The sequence below is a fragment of the Pipistrellus hanaki genome, assembly GCF_964339955.1.
Source record: "Pipistrellus hanaki genome assembly, chromosome: 11".
Lineage (NCBI taxonomy): Eukaryota > Metazoa > Chordata > Mammalia > Chiroptera > Vespertilionidae > Pipistrellus > Pipistrellus hanaki.
The window spans coordinates 24,023,384-24,041,821 of NC_140513.1; the positions used below are offsets into that span (position 1 = coordinate 24,023,384).

An 18,438-nucleotide genomic window follows, 5' to 3' on the forward strand; every position below is an offset into this window, starting at 1 on the left:
GGCTTCACAGCTCCTGCCAGCATTTTAAAGGGAAGCGATGTTGTCTCTCATTCTTTCTCCCCAAACCCCCTCCAGGTAGATGGCTGGTCTTCAGCTCTCCTCTCTTTCATTCCACCCACCCCCACCCCCTGGGAAACCTCAGCCACACCCCTGGCTTTAACCCCTACCTCTCTGATGATAAATCCTAGCTCTGTGTCTCCAGCCTTGACCTCATCCCTTAGCAACAGACCCGTATAACCAAGTTTATTGGTTTTATCTCCATTTCATCATCCTACATCGCAAGCACAGTGTGCACCAAACTAGGGTTTGGTTTTTTTTTGCCTTCAACCGTGACACCCCTCACCCAGCCTTCCACCTGTATGTAAACTGCCTTCCACCTCCATCTTAAGTCTATTTCTACATTGTGTGCTTGTCCTGTGTATTCCACCCCTACAGTGCCTGTGGGCCCCTCTCCCCACATTGTTTTGTGTGTGTTTTTTAAGAAAATATTTTTATTGATTTCAGAGAGGAAGGAAGAGGGAGAGAGGGATAGAAACATCAGTGATGAGAGAGAATCATTGATTGGCTGCCTTCTGCATGCCCCACACTGGGGATCAAGCTCGCAACCTGGGCATATGGCCTGACTGGGAATTGAACTGTGACCTCCTGGCCCATAGGTTGATGCTCAACCACTGAGCCTAGACTTAATTATTTTTAAGTTTATTTTTCAATTACAATTTGCATTCAATATTATTTTGTATTTGTTTCTGTTGTGTAGCATAGACAGTGCCCCTTTTGAAAAAATCAGTCTTTTTTATTCAAGTTGTATTGCTATTGATTTCATTACCCCTCTCCTGGGCCTTACTTCCTGGCCTTGTGCCTGATCGCTTTGTACTAGCTCCCTTTCCTAACCCCACACTCCATGCTGCTGCCAGAGTGACTCTCCTTCAACCTACTGGGACCGTGTCACTCACCTCCAAACGAACAAGCATAAAACATAAAAAGTCTGCCAATACCAAGTGTTGGTGAATATATAGAGAGAGCAGCCAGAACTCCCATGCATTCCTGGTGAGTGCATAAATGGACAAAAAACTTTGGAAAACTGGCAATGTCTATTCAAATAGATATGTGAACACCTGACGATACAGCAATTTCACTCCTAGATATGTACCCAACAGATGTACACCCATAAAAACACCAAAGGACATGTGCAAGAAGGTGTGCAGCCCCCAACTGGAAACTACACATGCTCATTCGTAAATGTGGTGCATTCATGAAATGGGATATTAGCAATGATAAAGAACATACTAAAGTTATAGCAACAAGGATGAGCCTTGAAACATGTTGAGTGAAAGAAGCCAAATACAAAAAAAATAGGGAAAACTAATTTATGTTGTTAAACTTACTGGGCTGCTATTTACATAGGTGTAGTCAGTTTGTGAACATGTCTGCATTTTATGTATGACATATTTCAATAGAAAGTTTACAAAAACATGCCCACCCACACATACATATAAAACAAAAGTCCTTTCATGTTCCTTGTACCCAGAGGAAGCATTTCCAAACCTAATGGAACAGCCCATTTTTCCGTGATATGACCCAGTCCAGCAGACCGGCCCCTTCCCACCTGTGCCATGTGTGCCATCCACACCAGAACACTCCCCATTCTCCTCACACTTCGCGGTGCCCTTGCTTTTGCACTTCCTTCAGCCTGGAATTTCTCTCTCTCTCTCTCTCTCTCTCTCTCTCTCTCTCTCGCTCTCTCGCTCTCTCGCTCTCTCGCTCTCTCGCTCTCTCGCTCTCTCGCTCTCCCTCTCGCTCTCCCTCTCGCTCTCCCTCTTGCTCTCACTCTCTGAAAATGCCACATCCTATGTGAGGCTTCCTCTGATTTCTCAGACCAAACAGATCCCTCCTGCTGTTGCATTCCCGGGCATGCTGCTTTTCCCTCTCTCATGGCTCTTAGCTCTGTGTGCTTGCATGTGTTTCCTTGACTGGAGATAAACTTCTGAAGTTGTAAAAACGGTGTCCCCTTCCTCTAGGTAAGATCTCTGAGGACAGTGCCCTGCCTGCTACTGTGCTTGAGCTAATGGATGTTTGACAAATGATTGAATGTGTGCTCTGAGTTAAGCCAAGCTTGGTACTGCCAGAAAGCCAAGACACCCAGCCTGCCCGCAAGAAAGCTTTTGCCAAGAGCCGAGTCCCTTTGGAAGTAAACACATCCTGCAGTCCTTTATTGGCTGCTGACAACCAGGCAGATGTAAATGTGTTGTGCAGCATTGTGGGCGTGTCCAGCTTGACTGAGTGAGACCAAGCAGCCCCACTCACATGAATAAGCCGTGCAAATATGTGGTTAATGACCATGTCACTCCGTGTCAATGCTTAATCCCGGGTAATTAGCAGATAGATAATTGGTGGAAGAATGGGAGGTGCTGAGGGATGTGCCATCACTTGGGTGAAGCTAATGATCCTCTATGGATTAAGACCCACCCTCTGTAAGTGTTGATGGCTCCTATTTGAAATGCTCCTTTTGAAAAGGCCTCGGTCCAAGTGAAGGTGTCAGGAGCAGAGTGTTGGCATCAGCACTCGTTTTCGGGGCTGCTTCCATGGAGGGTGGGTGGATGGGCCCCACTGCTGCCAGCCGAGTGCAGGCAGCTCAGAGTCTGTGCTGCCCCTGACTTGGTGGGTCATCCTGAGTATGTTCTTCCTCCACTCTCGGGTTTTACCATCTGTCTCATGGCAAAGGGTGGGTGGGGAAACTGATTCAAGAACGCATTGTGGACAAGAGTTTCCCTACTCTGCTCTTTTTTGGCTACAGAGGCATGGTTAGCTGGCCTGGATGACAGGGTGCTGGGGAAAGGATATTCTGGGGATGAAAGCAGACGTCTGTTGTGTCTTACATGACCCGAGGCAGGGCCAGCTAGGTGTCCATCAAGATGGGTTCACCAGGTAGGAACCTGGTGGAGGGGAGCAGTGGAGGGAAAAGAAAAATGAGGAATATTTGTAATAATATGAACAATAAAGATTTATTTAAAAAAAAAAAAAAGATGGGTGCACCTAGTTGAAGAGTGTTGAGTTAAGCTCCTGTATGATTTTGTTGGCATAGACCATCTTTTGTCCCGAACCCAGTGGCAATTTCTTTTTTTCAGAAGTTTTCCTCCAGGTGACAGTGTGTGCATGGTGACCCTGGAGTTGCACACTTGGCAGCCCTGGGTTCATCAACCTTCCCCTGTAATGTTTGACAAACCACTCGTGCACAGTAGAATGGAACTTAAGGGAGCCCTGGGGAGGAACCTGGTATAGACGAGTGAACGCTGAGGTTGAGAGGCTAGCATGTGTTTTCTCCTATTGTTGGCTGCCACATTCCATAAGTGACCTTAGGCTTATTAATTGAGCTGCTGAAGTATTTTTTTTATATTTAATGATATTTTTTTTTGCTTGATTTATTTTTTTAAATTATCACCCAAGGATATTTTTCCATAGATTTTTAGGGAGAGTGCAAAAGAGAAGGAAAGACAAAGAGATATGAGAGAAACATTGATTGGTTGCTTCTTGCACGTGCTCCACCAGGGAGGAACCTGCAACTGAGGTTCATGCCTTGACCGGAATCGGACCCAAGACCCTTTGGTCCCCAGGCTGATGCTCTATCCACTGAGCCAAACCAGCTAGGGCTTGCTTGATTTATTATTAAGAGAGCTGTGTTCACTGTGATTATGTATTTCTTAAAAATGTCTTTTACAATAGTTTTGCCAACTTTTGCTCTATATTTTAAAGCTATGTTGTTAGGTGCATGCAGATTTAGAATCTTTATCTTCCAGGTGATTGAAAAGTTATTATTATGAAGTAGCCCACCATATTTCTAGTGAAGGTTTTTTACCCCTATGAAATGTATTTGTCTTATATTTTTACAGCTATAACAAGGCTTATTTTATTAACCTGACATATTTTATATTAAAACATAACACTTTTAGATAATTGTAGGTTCACATGCATATGTAAGAAATAATACAGAGAGCCTATGTGCCCTTTACCTAATTTCCCCTATTAGTAACATCTTGTGAAACAATAGTATAATAACCAAAATAGAAACATTCATATAGTCAAGATACAGAATATTTAAATCACCACAAGGATCGCTCATGCTGTGCTTTTATATATATACACCCACTTCACTCCAACCTGCACACACTCTTTAACTCTTGGCAACCAATAAGCTGTACTTCATCAATATAATTTTTTCAAGAATGTTATTTAATGGAATCACACAGCATGTAACCAATTGGATTTGCTTTTTTTTCACTCAGCATAATTCTCTGGAGGTTCATCCAAGTGTGTGTGTGTGTTTTTTAAATCCTCACCCGAGGATATTTCTCCATTGATTTTTAGAGAGAGTGGAAGAGAGAGGGAAAGACTATGATTGGTTGCCTCCCACAGGTGCCCTGACCAAGGGCTGGACCAGGGAGGAGGCTGCAACCTAGGTCCGTGCCCTTGACCAGAATTGAACCCAGGACCCTTTGGTCCGCAGGCCAACGCTCTGTTCACTGAGCCAAAACAGTTGGGGCCATATGTGTGTATTGATAATTCATTCTTTGTTTTGCTAAGTAGTATTCCATGATATGGATGACCATAGTTCAACTATTTACCCATAGAGAGATATCTGGGCTTCATCCAGGTTTGGTTTGTTTGGCTATTACATGTATGTATACATTTTAGTGTGAACAAACGTCTTTATTTCTCTGGGATAAATGCCCAGGAGTGCAATTGCTGAGTCGTGTGGTTGTTGCATGTTTAGCTTTACAAGAAACTGCCAAATTGTTTTCTAGAGTGGCAGCATTTTACATTCCCACCAGCAATGTATGAGTGATTCAGTTTATCTGACTCCTTGCCAGCATTTGGTGTTGTCACTATTTTTTTAATTTTAGTCATTGAGATAGGTATGCAGTGATGTTTCATTGTGGTTTTAATTTGCATTTCCCTAATGGCTAATTATGTTGAGCGTCTTTTCACATGTTTATTTGCCATCTGTATATCCTCTTCTGTGCAGTATATCTTTTGCCCATTTTCTAACTGGATTGTTTGTTTTCTTACTGTTAAGTTTTGGGAACAGATCTAAAAATATTTAGTCCAATATGTGATTTGTCTGGGGAGGAGCCTGCAATCGAGGTACATGCCCTTGACTGGGATCGAACCCAGGACTCTTCAGTCTGCAGGCTGACATTCTATTCACTGAGCCAAACTTGTAGGGGTTGGTTTAAAAATATTTTGTCCTAGTTTGAAGTTTGTCTTTTTTTCTTTTTAATAGGGACACAGACAAATATTTTTAATTTTAATAAGTCCTATTTAGCAATTTTTACTTTTATTGATTTGTGTGTGTGTGTGTGTGTGTGTGTGTGTGTCAAGTCTAAGTACTTTTTGTCTGCTTAGTCCTACATCCTAAATATTTTCTACCATGTTTTTCTAAAGTTTTACATTTTATGGTTAAGTCCATAATCCATTTTAAGTTATTTTTGTATAAAGTATGAGACATAGGTTGAGGTTTTTGTTATTATCTTGGGGTCCTCTGTTCTTTTTCATTGGTACAGTCTTGATTACTGCAGAGTCTAAGAAGTCTTCGAGTTGGTTAAGTGATTCCTTTGCCATAGGCTAAATGTTTTTCTTCTCAAAATTCATATGTTGAAATCCTAACCCCAATGTGAGGGTATTAGTAGGTGTGGGGTCTCTGGGAGGTAATTAGGTCACGAAGGTGGAGCTTTCATGACTGATATTAGTGACCTTATAAAAGGATCTTTTCCCACCATGTAAGGACACAGCAAGAAGTCAGCAGTCTGCAGTCTGGAAATGGGCTCTCCCATTTCCCAGAACCCAACCGTGATGGCATCCTGATCTCAGACTTCCAGCTTCCAAACTGTAAGGAATAAAGTTTTAGTGTTGCCCTGGTCCATGTGGCTCAGTCAGTTGGGCATTGTCCTGGGCAACAAAGGGTTGCCGATTCAATTCCCATTCAGGGCACATGGGGTCAATCCAGGAGGGGGTCATGTTGGAGGTGGCCAATTTTTTATTCAGATAGATGTTTCTTTCTCTCCCTCTCCCTTCATCTCTCTAAGAAAAACAATTTAAAAATCTTTAAAAATTTTTAAATTCTTTATAAACCATCCAGTCTATGGTATCTTGTTATAGCAGCCCCAAATGAGTAAGGTATACTTTTTGTTTTTCAAATTTGTTTCTTTTTCGAATTTTTTAACTATTCTAATTCTATTCATTGCCTTTATATAAAATTTAGAATAATCTTGTCTATATCAAGAAAAGCTCTTGCTGGGATTTTTATAGAATTATATTAACCCCTTATGTTAATTTGGGGACTACTGACATCCTCGTATGTTGAAATTTCTAACCATGAACATGGTATGTCTCTCCATTTATTTAGATTTTCTTTGAATTCTTTCATTGGCATTTTATAGTTTTCAGCATACAAGTTCTGTACATGTTTTGTTAATTTACACCTCAAATTCTTAAGTGATTGTAAATGGTATTGTACTTTTAATTTTGATGTCTACATTTTTATTTCTTTTAATTTAATTTATTGGGGTGACACTGGCTAAAAAAATTATACAGGTTTCAGGTGTAAAATTCTACAACACATTATCTGTACACTGTATTGTGTGTTCGCCACCCTATGTCTAGCCTCCATCCATCACTATTTATCCCCCCTACCCACTACCTCCTCCCCCACTCCCACATGATGTACACATTTTCATTGTTAGTACATAGAAATATAATTTTAGTATGTTTATCTTACATTCTGTGACTGCTGGGCAAAGTCAGGCAGAACCATCACCTCCTCACTCTGAGAACTCTACTTCCTTTAATGCAGTCTCCAGTGAGATGAATTAATATGGTATCCTCATGACACTCCTGACTCACAGTGAGCACAGCGTTGTCTAAGCTGTCTTCACACATGCCAGTACCCATCCTGGTGTCCCTAGCTGGCCCCTGTGCTGTTTCTTTTTTGAACTCACAGTACTACTTAAAAATATGGCAGATCTTGCAAAATTTTTCTATGACACAGTCAGAAAGGTCTTACCATGGGCTCAGGTAGTTTCTGGATTCTTCTTGGAGCATTTGCTCTTAATATGCAGAAATAGGGAATGTTAGGAAACCTGCCTCTCTTTCAAACAGTGTCTAAACAGTGTCCAGCTTGGAGCAGAAGTCTTGATCGTAATTCTGAGAAAACTTAAGCCCAGATGGGGGTTGGCTGAAGTCTCCAAAGGTAAGCCTCTTACTTAAGGCTGTAATGCATGTTACTCACTTCCTTTTGGGAACAGTTAATTCTAATATTAATGCCAGACGTAAAGGCCAAAAGAAAGTGGACTGAATCTGCATGCATTGATACAGCACAGTCATTTTTCTAAAGGCTACAAGGTAGATTGGGATATTGTGGAGCTTGGATCCTCTCTGTGGAAGTAGTGGAGGGGACACTCAGTGTCACTTGGCTGGATAACTAGGGGTCCTAAAGCAAAGGTCTAGGCTTCTTGGGGATCAGCTCTCCTTGCCCTCCTTCAGTCTGTCATCTCAGGAGAGCTCTCCAGGCTTTTTACTCCCTCTGAGTGTCAGGAGGGCACAAGGCTTCAGGGTCCCTTCACCAAGTCTCTGCTGACCTAGCAGAAGGACCCAGATCTTCTACCACAAGGGGACAGGGCATCTGTGTGTGTGTGTGTGTGTGTGTGTGTGTGTGTGTGTGTGTGTGTGTGTTCGGGCCCAAATCTGCTACCACAAGGGGCCAAGGCATCAGTGTGTGTGTGTATTCTAGCTAAGGCAGGCAGCCTGGCCTGAGACTGTGTATACGTGAGAGTGCTTTCTGTGCATCACTTGTCTACTGCTGCATAACAAATTATCCCAAAACTTAGCAGCTTAAAGCAACAACATTTATTATCTCACAGGCCTTCTGCTTCAGGGTCTCTCACAAGCCTGCAGTCACCTCAGGGTGCGGCCCGGAAGGATTCACTTTCCAGTTCACTCATGCAGTGGCTGGCAGTTTTTGTTCTCTGTGGCCTGTGGACTAAGGGCCTCGTAAGCCCCTTGGTTCCTTGCCACCAAGGTCTCTCCGCACAGCATCTTACAACTTGGCAGCCTGCTTCGTTAGCGCAAATGAGAGAGAGTGCCAGTAAGGTGGAAATGACAGTCTCCTACAGCCTACTACAAAAGGAACGTTGTTATCACTTTTGCCGTAATCCTGTTCAGTAGAAGCAAGTCACCTGAGGTCCAACCTGTACTCCATGGGAGTGTGTTACCCAGGCTGTGAGTACCAGGAGGGAACCATGTCAGAAGCTGCCACCACACTGTGTGACTGTGGAGCAGGCAGGAGGCACAGATGGGGTATGAGGCATGTCAGGCCTGGACAACCATCAGTGCTCCATCTGGAGGGTGAACGTAACAGGACAGAGGGCAGAGGCTTGGGGACCCAGGCTATCCCTGGCACCCTGGGTCTGAGCAGCCTATAAGATTGGCCTGGATCTGGGTGGGCACTAGTCCTAAGTCCCCCTGGACACAGGCTGAGGAAGGTGGGTGTTGATTCTCACTCTTCTTGCTACTAAGCCACTTTCCTATGTCTGCATATGTGAGCACCACTGCAAGCAAGACACCATGCCATGCACAGCATTATACCTGGATCAGTGGTATGCTGTGCGCATCCATTCATTGTGAAAATTCATACAGTGTAACAGCAAGAGCATCGTGTCAGAGTCTAGCATCAAGAGTCAAGTGTGGGCTGCCTCCTAAGCTGATGGTCCCTTCAATTCTCCATTCTATAAACATAGATGCAATTAAAAACAAAAACAAAAAACTCACCCATCTCTTTTACTTTGGGAGAAGAACTTGGTAGTAAACTATCACACTACAGTTTTCAAAAACCTTCCCATTATACTATTCTATACTCATGTTCATGTTCATGGAAGGGCACTCAAACTCACCAAACTTCCTGCTAAAGGGACAGTATGTGCCTCCAGCCACATACACCTACCAAGTGTACAGACCAAACTACCTCAGGCAAGGGACTCACCCAAGATCACACACAAAGTTAGTGGCTGGGGAGGGGAAGGCCTGGGTGTTTTGACTCCCAGCCTAGTGCCTGTCTGAGAACCGGGAGCCTTCTGATGCAAACTGGTGTCACCTAGAAGTTCTGATGCTCGGCTGCCGGAATCCAAACTCTGTTCCCACCATTTCCTCCTTCGTGGTCACTCCCTCCCAGGGGAGATTTTGGAGACTGAGAGGCGCTTAACTGAATGTTAGCCATTGTGATTGTTACTAGAGAGGGAGGGCAGTGTTGTGCCTATTTTATTGCTGGGGAAGTTGAGGCTGAGACTTCCCCAGGTACCAAACCCAGAATTCGAACCAGTGTTTTTCTGACAAAGGCAGGCAGCCTCTCAGAAAACAGGAAAGAACGAGACTAAGGTAAGATTTGACCTTTATTAATAATACATGATAGACTCCAGGTTCATTTCGTGCATGTGTACAATCTACTAAGGCAATGGGGACAGCTCAGGTTTCCCGAGGATGAATTCAAGAGGAAATCTTCAATGAGACCTGAAAGCCCCTTGCAAAGAAAGCGAGGTGTCTGCCAGGGCATATAACTCACGGAGCTGGCCAGCCTGGCAGCAGTGTTTCAGAAAAGCTGTGTTCTGTTCATTGTAGTTTGGGATTTGGGTGGAAAGACTTATTTCAGTGCTGGGATTTTGCTCTCCTATCAGGCAGCTGCAGGCCCAGGCGGGCCCCTGTTGGAAGGAAGTCAGACCTGCTCCCCACAAGGAGGAAGGGCCCTCCTGTCTGTGGTTGGCGGCATTGTACTCGCTGGATTCCAGGCTGTCAGTCTCACAGCAGAGCTCCCAGGACGCTTAGCATGCAGATTGTTTTGTTAGGTTTCTCCTACAATTAATTTGGAAATTACCCAGCTGCCCACAGCCTCTCCCAGGTGTTCTGTAACCAATGTGCCTGCTCCTGCGGCTTTCACATTGGTGGGACCAATGCTGGCAGAAGCTGGAAGGGTCGGGGTGGGGTGACAGGAAGCATGGTCCCATAATGGGCTTGTCTTAACAGCCTGACTCCTTCAGCTTTGGAACAAAACATTCTACTTTGTAGGATCTGAAGCAACCAGATCCACACACTTCAGAACATTATCTTTAAGCCTCACACACTTTGTGGAGGTAAATCAGGGGTGTGTGGAGGATCCACGCTACTCAGAGGTCCAAAGAGAGAGGATTTCCCTGGAGCTCCAGTCAGTACATAGATACAAATCTTCAATTCCCAGATCCAGGGAAGAAAAAAAATCCTCAAATTCCTTTTGCTGTGGCTTTTGTGACACTTGGGTTGAGTCTCTTCCATGCAACAGTCATGTGACCTTGAGCTTGTCGTCTCTTCTTGGCCCTTAATTTCCTCATCTGGAAAAAAAAAAAAAAAAAAAGCAGCTGAAACCTGCTGCTTCCCAGGGCAGCTGTGAGGACCCAAAGGGAAATGTATATGGAAGTGCTTGGTACACACTGATCACAGCCACTCTTCATTATGTCGGGATTATGATTAATCAGCTGTGCCACTGCTGAGCCACATGAAGCTGAGGAAGAGCAGTGATGTATGAGAGAGCCCTGGAAGGAGGTCTAAGAGGTTAGCTCTCTGTGCAACTGTGGAAAGTTACCTTTTCTGGGCGTTGGTTTTCCTTCTATTAAATGAAAACCTGACAGCTGCATGTTTGTTTATGAGAATGGCAAAGGAAATATCAAAGGGGATAAACCAAGAATCGGTTCTTTTCCTTCCCTATAAGGATCATCTTCTGTATGAGTTAGGATGCATTTGGCTGCAAGAAACAGAAAGCTGGAGGAAGAAGGCTTATAGTTGGAGGATACTTGTTATCTTTAAAAGTAGGGGCCCACATGTGTAATGAATCATTCAAGGGTTGGTTCTTTCAGCAGCTCAATGATGGCATGGGGCACCCAGGTTCTTCCCACCTCTCTGCTCTGCCTCCTCAGCATTTTGGTTTGTTCTCCTAGGCTGTTGCCTTCCGGTCCAATATGGCCACCACATCTCCAGGAGTCCCATTCCAAAAACACTCAGAGGAAGAAAGGGGCTGTTTCTCTGCCCTTCTTTGTAAAAACAAAGAAATGCTTCCCAGAAGCCTCTAGATACTTTTCCGAATATCTCATTGGTTTGTAAAGTATCCTGTGCCCATCTCTAAATAATCACTGGCAAACCCTGGCTGGTGTGGCTCAGTTGATTTGAACATTGTCTGGTGCGCTGAGAGGTTACTGGTTCCTGGTCAGGCCACATGCTCAGGTTGTGGGTTTAATGATCCCTAGTAGGGTGCATGCAGGAGGCAACCAATTGATGTTTCTCCTTCTCCCTTCCTCTCTCTCTTAAAAAAAAAAAAATCACTGGCAAGAGTGATGAAATCATCACCATGCTTACCTTGAACAAGTTAACATTGAGTCCGGGGTACCCCAAGGGGTAAGACTTCCCCTGGAACACATGACCAACTGAAACCTGGAAAAGATCAGGGACATGTGACCAGAGCTAACAGTGTCCGGCACACCTTCTTTTTGAATATTCCGGAAAGAGGATGTATTGTTTTATTTCGGTTCAGTGTTGCCCACTGTACCTCAACATGCTTCATTTGGTCACTCTGAGCTCTACCATCAAGACCCCTGTGTCCAGTCCCATGACAGGACATTTTTGAGCACCAGTACAGGAAAAATGTGAGCAGACCTCACTTCAACCGCGGTTGAATAGTTGTATAGACTCTGATGAAAATTTAGGGTAAAAGGAAAGTGTTACATGGTAGGGGGAAACTATGAAAAGGCTAATATTAAATATATGTTTCTCAAATATATGTTTCACGCCATGGTTGAGAAGAACCCATGCGGAGGTCCTGGCTGGCTGCTGGGCACTGACAGCAGAGGCGAGAATTGGCTCTGTGACACTATGGTTCTCACACTTTATCTCTCATTGCTGAGTGCCTCCAAGCCTGAAAAACCAAGGCTGAGGGTCTGCTCTGCCCACACATAGATGGTGAGATAAGCTGGTTCTTTCCACCAAAGCTGAGATCCACCCTGATTCCAGTTTCCCAATCCCTTTCTCACCTGGGAGGGCCTGACAGATGATCCCTGACTACTTTCTTTTGTACCTGGTTAACCCGTCAGGGCTGAGCTGGAGATGTGAGCCTCAGCTCTCGGAAGGGGGATTGCAGGGCTGACAGAGGGGCACTGGGAATTCTAGAGAGCAGTTAGCCTCTCCCAGGAGCTCTGCTGAGAGAGAGCAGGCTCAGGGAATGACCAGTGGCAAACTCCTGAAGAACCTCCTATCCTTCCCCGCATCTGTCCAACCATTTTTTTACTTTAGTTCACCGCTCAGTTTGGGCTGAGAAGCACTAGCCTTTGGGTTAGTGCCTTTCCCTATGGGTTGTCCTAAACTATTTAGTAAAGCAGTCCCGGGCCCAGATTATACCCATCCATACAATGGAGGGTCTAACCCTGAACTTCCTTCTCCTTCCTCCATATGATTACCTCCATTTCCACATTGCCTTGTACGAAAATGATAATCAAATACAGTCTCCCTTGGGGGAGGCACAGGTTCTCGTCTGGTTGGGCACTTAGTGATGAGAGCTTGGTAAGTCATGTGCCTCCTCTTTAGCTCTAAGGAAGTTCAGAATCAGGAGGTTCCTGGGAGTTATTCTGGACCTCTGATAGCACATTTCTCCCCACCCCCATTTTTCTAATGTTCTACCTCTTTGCCTAGGACAGTGGTTGCGGCCCCTTGAGTGTGGCTCTTCCACAAAATACCACGTGCCGGCACGCACGTACAGTGCGATTGAAACTTTGTGGCCTGTGTGCCAAAGTCAGTTTTCAGCCTGGGCGAGACTATTTTGAAGAAGTGGTTCTAACGCCCAGCCACTCTCAAGGGGACAAAAAGCTGCATGTGGCTCTCGAGCCGCAATTTGCGGACCACTGCTGTAGGGCAAATGCATCACCTGAGGGGCTTGTTGAAATTCAGGTTCTGGTCCAGTAAATCTGGGGTGGGGCCCAGGACTCTGCATGTCTAGCCAGTTCCCAGGGGTTGTCCATGCAGCTGGCCTATGGCCTCCACTTAAGAGTTGCACGGCCTCAGGGTCTCGGTCTCTTGTTTAAAGTGGCAGGGAGGGCGCGCCTCAGCTCTACGTCTCTCTCCAAGCCTGTTCCTGGCCCTTGGAGAACTGTATCCGGGATTCAAATGACCAAGAAAAGAGGAGTTAGAGAATGAAAGGGGACTTGAGGCCCACCCAGTGCAGGAAGAAACTTGTTCAAGATCTCATAGCATTTCAACCGTGATTGAAAAATCAAAAAGTTACTAAAAAAAAAAGATCTCAGCATTTCAGTGACAAAGTTCCGGCACAGGCTTCCTACCCAGGAAAAACAAAAACTAGAAAAAAATTCTGGGCTGTTTACTGTGCTTTCTCCTAGTGAGCTATGGGTTCCTTTGACATTTCTTTTTTCTAACTTTCAAAAAATAAATGAATGTGTGCCAATTTTGTATTAAAAAGAAATTTAATTTTGGTAAAAGAAAGTTCTCACAAGGTTCTTAGTAAACACGGTGATGTATGAATGTGCTGAGTAAACTGGAACTGCATGCCGCTGCTTCACGTCATGGCTGTTTAGTTCAGCTCGAATCGCACGGATTCATTTCAACAGTTACTCTTACTCTTCTGGGCGCACGAATCACCGGGATGAGGAGGATTCACCATCAGCCATCCTGAGCAGCTCACGCTCCCCTCACCTCTGCCGTGGGAACTGTAATCTTTCCCCTAAAACGGGGGAAGAAGGTGCCCTAATCCGTTTCTCAGGTAACCTCGGGCCAAATTCTGCTTTTGTTGCCGGTTTCCTGAGCTTAATTGCCAGCGAAGTTAATTTGAAAGAGAATAAATGTTATTACAGCTCTGGGGCGAATTCTAACGAGCCTTGGGCAATTAGGTAAGAACGCCTCTAATTGCGCAGGGCCTGGGGGCGCCTGCACACAGCGCCGGGGCGTGGGGCTCAGAGAGGGGCCAGCGATTTTTCTGGCTTCACCACAGGAAGAAGGAAAAGTAAAGAGAGAAAAGAAAAAAACAAAACAAAAAAACACAAAAAAACCAAAAAACTAAAGAGAAACGCACCTCCCTCTCTGAGCCCCCAGATGGGGAAGCAGGAGGTCCTGTCCCACGGTTTGGGGGGTTCTTGGAGTTGGAATTTCCAAAATGCTGCAGTGAAATGTTCTCAAGAGCCTACAGTCACTCGGAGGGTCTCCCCGAGCTCCCTACCCCCGCGGAAGCCGGAGCGGGTGCTCGCTCGTCCATTCAGCCAGGCCACCCCTGGTGGCACTTGAGCTTTGGGTGTTGGAGGACTGACCTTTGTCAAAGCCTTGATCCCAACCCTCGAGGGTCTCTCCCCGTGCCCACTGTTCACACCAAGTCCCTTCCTTGCTGCGTCCTCTCTGGGCACAGACCCTGGCTTTGGACTGTGGTCCTAGCGGACAAGAGCGTGGGGGACGAAGGCGCGGGCACTTGACACTCCATCTTTCTCCTTTCCTGGGCTTTATGATGATGCTCCAGAAGGCTTGGGGATAAGGTGGCACTTTTTTATTTTAAAGACTTTCCTCCCTCCTGTGCCTGGTACTTGACTGTTCACAAAGAGAGTTTTTTCACCTCTGGTGTCTTGTTCGACTTTAGAAGGACTCTGTGAGATAGGAGGTCACACATTCCCATACACAGATTAGGACAATGGCTTAAGGTTATTGGCGCTGTCAAATGACTTGGTAATTTTAAAAAAACACAGAGAAAGGGTACACTCCTGTACTAACAGGGCTCATAGACCATCCTTTCCCAACCCCAATCCCCTGCTGGGCTGTTAGCAGCCAAGGCAGAACCCTTGGGTGGAGGGCTCTCCATTTCCAGGGCTTCCAACTAACTAGGCAAGGCGTCCTGACTTCTGCTTAGGAGAGCCAGCAGTCTATCTCTTCATGGAGAACCTTTGAATTTCATACCATTTCATAGCAGCACAGGTCCATACGGAGATGATGACCAACCCCTAGAATTTTCCAAGTTCAAAAGGCTGGGACTCCAACCCAGACTCACGGTCAGCAGGGTCAGTGCTCCTGCCACCTTTGGCTTCCAGGTGGTCATTTAGCTCCACCAAAGTCAGGAAGGGCCAGCATCTAGACCCGTACTGTCCAGCGCAGTAGTCAGCAGCCACACACTCCCACCCAGCACGGGGCATGTGGCTAGTCCAAATTTAGATGAGCTAAAGCTGTAAAGTACACTCCAGATTTTGGAGACTTAGTATAAAAACAATTAAATAAAACATCTCAACAATATTTATATGTTGAAATGATAGTTTGGATATATTGGTTTAAATACAAAATATTATTAGATAATCTCACTTGTTTTTTTATTTTATTAATGTGACTACTAGAAAAACTTAAATTACACATGTAGCTTGCATTCTATTTCTATTGGACAACACTGAATTAGACAAATACCCGCCTGGAATGAATCACATTCATATGCATGTGAACGGGAACAGCGCAATCCCCCAAATTAAAAATAAGTACCAGTGGTTTTCAGTCTTCTTTTTCACATACCCACCACCCTTCCCTTCCAAGTTAACTACGCAGAAAGAGGCCGAGTTTCTCTTGCCGGAACTCACTTGCGCAAAGATTTTTATTAAAACAGTTCATCTGAAAGCTGCACCCGAGCCTCTGAAATACTTAACGCTGGGCATGTTTACTCCAGAATAGAAACTTACAAGATTTCTCAAAAGAAAGGTGGGAAAGTTGTTGGATTTCTGCTTTTAGTTCGCTTGCTTCTCAAAACAAACGGATACAAAACAAAAATTTTTAAAAAATCTAGTTTCTTTCTAAAGCTTACTTCACCAACCACCTCAATTAATTTTTCACTTTCCTTTTCGCACGGGGAGAGGGTGGCAGAGGGTGCCAGGGATGGGAACAGCCAACCCCATAAACTGAAAGCGTCACTAATGGGCTCCCCTGAGTCCTTGTCACCCCTTTGAACTTGACTTCATCCACTGGGTCCAGGGCTGCTTGATGAAAAGGAAGAGTGGAGCATGGACAAATGTATTTCTACCTGCTTCATTGGAAAACTACATTTAGGACCCAGACGAAACAGCTGCCAAATGATCAGCACATCATGCTCAAAAGATTCAAGAAATTATGATATAATGACGGCCTGGAGCGAATCCAGAGACTTTAGATTAGATGCTTGCCATGAGCTCTGTTCTAATTCCCTGCAATAGGGCTAGTTTAGGCCCTGGGTGGCCCACGAAAGCTGCCAAACATACAGGCCAGCATCCACGGGTGCTAGGCCCTTAAAGATCATGGGAATGCCGCAGCCCTCTTGTGTAACAGCTGGGAGACTGGGGTGTGGGTGATGGTACTGGGTCACACTGTGGAGCTGAGACAGTCCAGACTCCGCCATATCTGCTATTCTCAGAGGCAGGGCAAACCAGCGGCAGGCCAGGCAAAGCAGAGCGATTTCCCCAGTTGCAAAACAAAACAACAAAACTACTTCTTTTTGCATACTTGTCTTCCTCACCTTAAAAGTAAGGCGCTATTGGAGCCTTTTTATTGCAGTAACATAGTTTTCAGGCACAAGAGGCGGAACCCGTGTAAAAAGGCCCGTGTTTCCCCGCTTCACGGGGAAGAGTGAAGTCATGTGATTCGGATCCTAGAGTCTGGTGTGGACACGACACCGCGCCCCGTGAAAGGCATGTCTTTGGGAGCGTCACCCGATGGGGGGTCCTTTGTCCCAGTCCGCGAGCTGAGCCGCCTCTCCCAGCGTCCTCCTCCCATGTACACAGCGAACCGGCTGTGTACGCGATGCCCTCGGAGGGAGGCTGACTCTCCTGTCCGCGCCTCTTCTCCGGAGCCCTCACTTGGGCCCTCTCTCCGGTCCTGTCCTCAGTCTTGGGGGATACTCTGTGTAAACAGCCAGGGCATCTATGAATTTTTCCCACCGTCTGCTCGGCTCACATGGCGGACACGAAACGATCCACCCCGCCAGGGTAGGCAGCCGTGGGGCGAGCATGGTAGGCACCTGCACCGCCCCCTCCGAGCTGCCCGCCGGGGTTGTAGCAGGGTCCCAGCGCCCCGAACGGGCCGGGCGACGTGCGCCCGTAGAAGTCCACGGCGGCCTCCACGCCGCCGCCGCCGCCGCCCGCGGGGGGCGAGGCCGGCCCCGCCAGCCGGCCCGCCGCCGCCGCGAAGAGGGAGCCGCTGGCCCCCTGCGGGTACGCGCCGTCCGGGCCCGCGTAGGCGGCCGCGTAGGCGGCGGGGTTGACCGGCCGGGCGCCCGCGCAGCCCGCCGCGGGCTGGTAGCCGGTGGCGGCGGCGGCAGAAGCGGCGCTGGCCGCCGCGAAGGCGCAGGAGCCCGCGGGGCCCGACGGCGGCGGCGGCGCGGGGCCCAGCTCGGGGCTGAGCGGCCGCTCGGGCACCAGCCCGAAGACGCGGCACGGGCCCGGCGACGCGGCCGGGTAGTAGACCGGGGGCGGCGCGCCGAGCGACGGCGGCGCATAGCCCGCATAGACGGCGCCGGGGTACGGCGGGCGCGCGGCGGGCACGGCGCCCGGGAAGATGGCGGCGGCGGCGGCGGCGGCGGCAGCAGCGGCGGCGGCGGCGGCGGCGGCGTCGTGCATGTAGGCCGGGTAGGTGGACAGGTCCGAGCGCTTGAAGCGCTTGCGGCGGCGCAGGAAGCTGCCGCTCTCGAACATGTCCTCGGCGTTGGGGTCGAGCGCCCAGTAGTTGCCCTTGCCCGGGCGGCCGGCCTCGCGCGGGATCTTGAGGAAGCAGTCGTTGAGCGTGAGGTTGTGGCGGATGCTGTTCTGCCACTTCTTGGGGTTGTCGCGGTAGAAGGGGAAGCGCTCGGTGATGAACTTGTAGATGCCGCCGAGCGTGAGGCGGCGCTCGGGCGCGTGCGCGATGGCCATGGCGATGAGCGCGATGTAGCTGTAGGGCGGCTTCCCGCGCTGCAGGGGGCGCTTCCGCCGCCGCCCGCCCGCGCCGCGGCCCGCCGCCTCCGCCGGGACCCCGGCGCCCTCCTCACCGCGCTCCTCCTTCACGGCGGCCAGCGCCTCCGGCTGCGGCTGCTGCTGCGGCGGCGGCGGCGGCGGCGGCCCGCTCTCGGCTGTCATGGTGCAGCCGTCGCGTCCCCGCCGCGCGCTTCCGTCGAGGGTCAGGGGCGGGTCCGGGTCCGAGAGCCGCAGGCCGGGCGCGCAGGTCCGGGGAAGGACGCGGGGCTCCTCGGAGAGCTCCCCAGGTCCTCGCGGTCCTCGCGGGCGGGCGCCGGAGCACGGCTTCCCTCCCCGGCGGGGGCGCGCTGCAGGCTCGGCTCCCGCGGCGCTCGGGCTGCCTCGGCGGGGACGGAGCGGCGGCGGCGTGTCCCGCCCCCGGACAGCGCTGCTC

At 48.0% G+C, this 18,438-nt stretch overlaps 1 protein-coding gene across 1 annotated transcript; it reads right to left on the bottom strand.

The window, feature by feature from the left end:
* Positions 1-16,413: 16,413 nt before the first annotated feature.
* FOXE1 (forkhead box E1) lies at positions 16,414-18,167 on the bottom strand (the record flags this gene model as incomplete). The annotated part of the gene is made up of 1 exon (XM_084898143.1): positions 16,414-18,167. One exon carries the CDS (start codon positions 18,165-18,167, stop codon positions 17,007-17,009), a length of 1,161 nt encoding a protein of 386 aa, XP_084754269.1. The 3' UTR covers positions 16,414-17,006.
* Between the last annotated feature and the right edge of the window lie 271 nt (positions 18,168-18,438).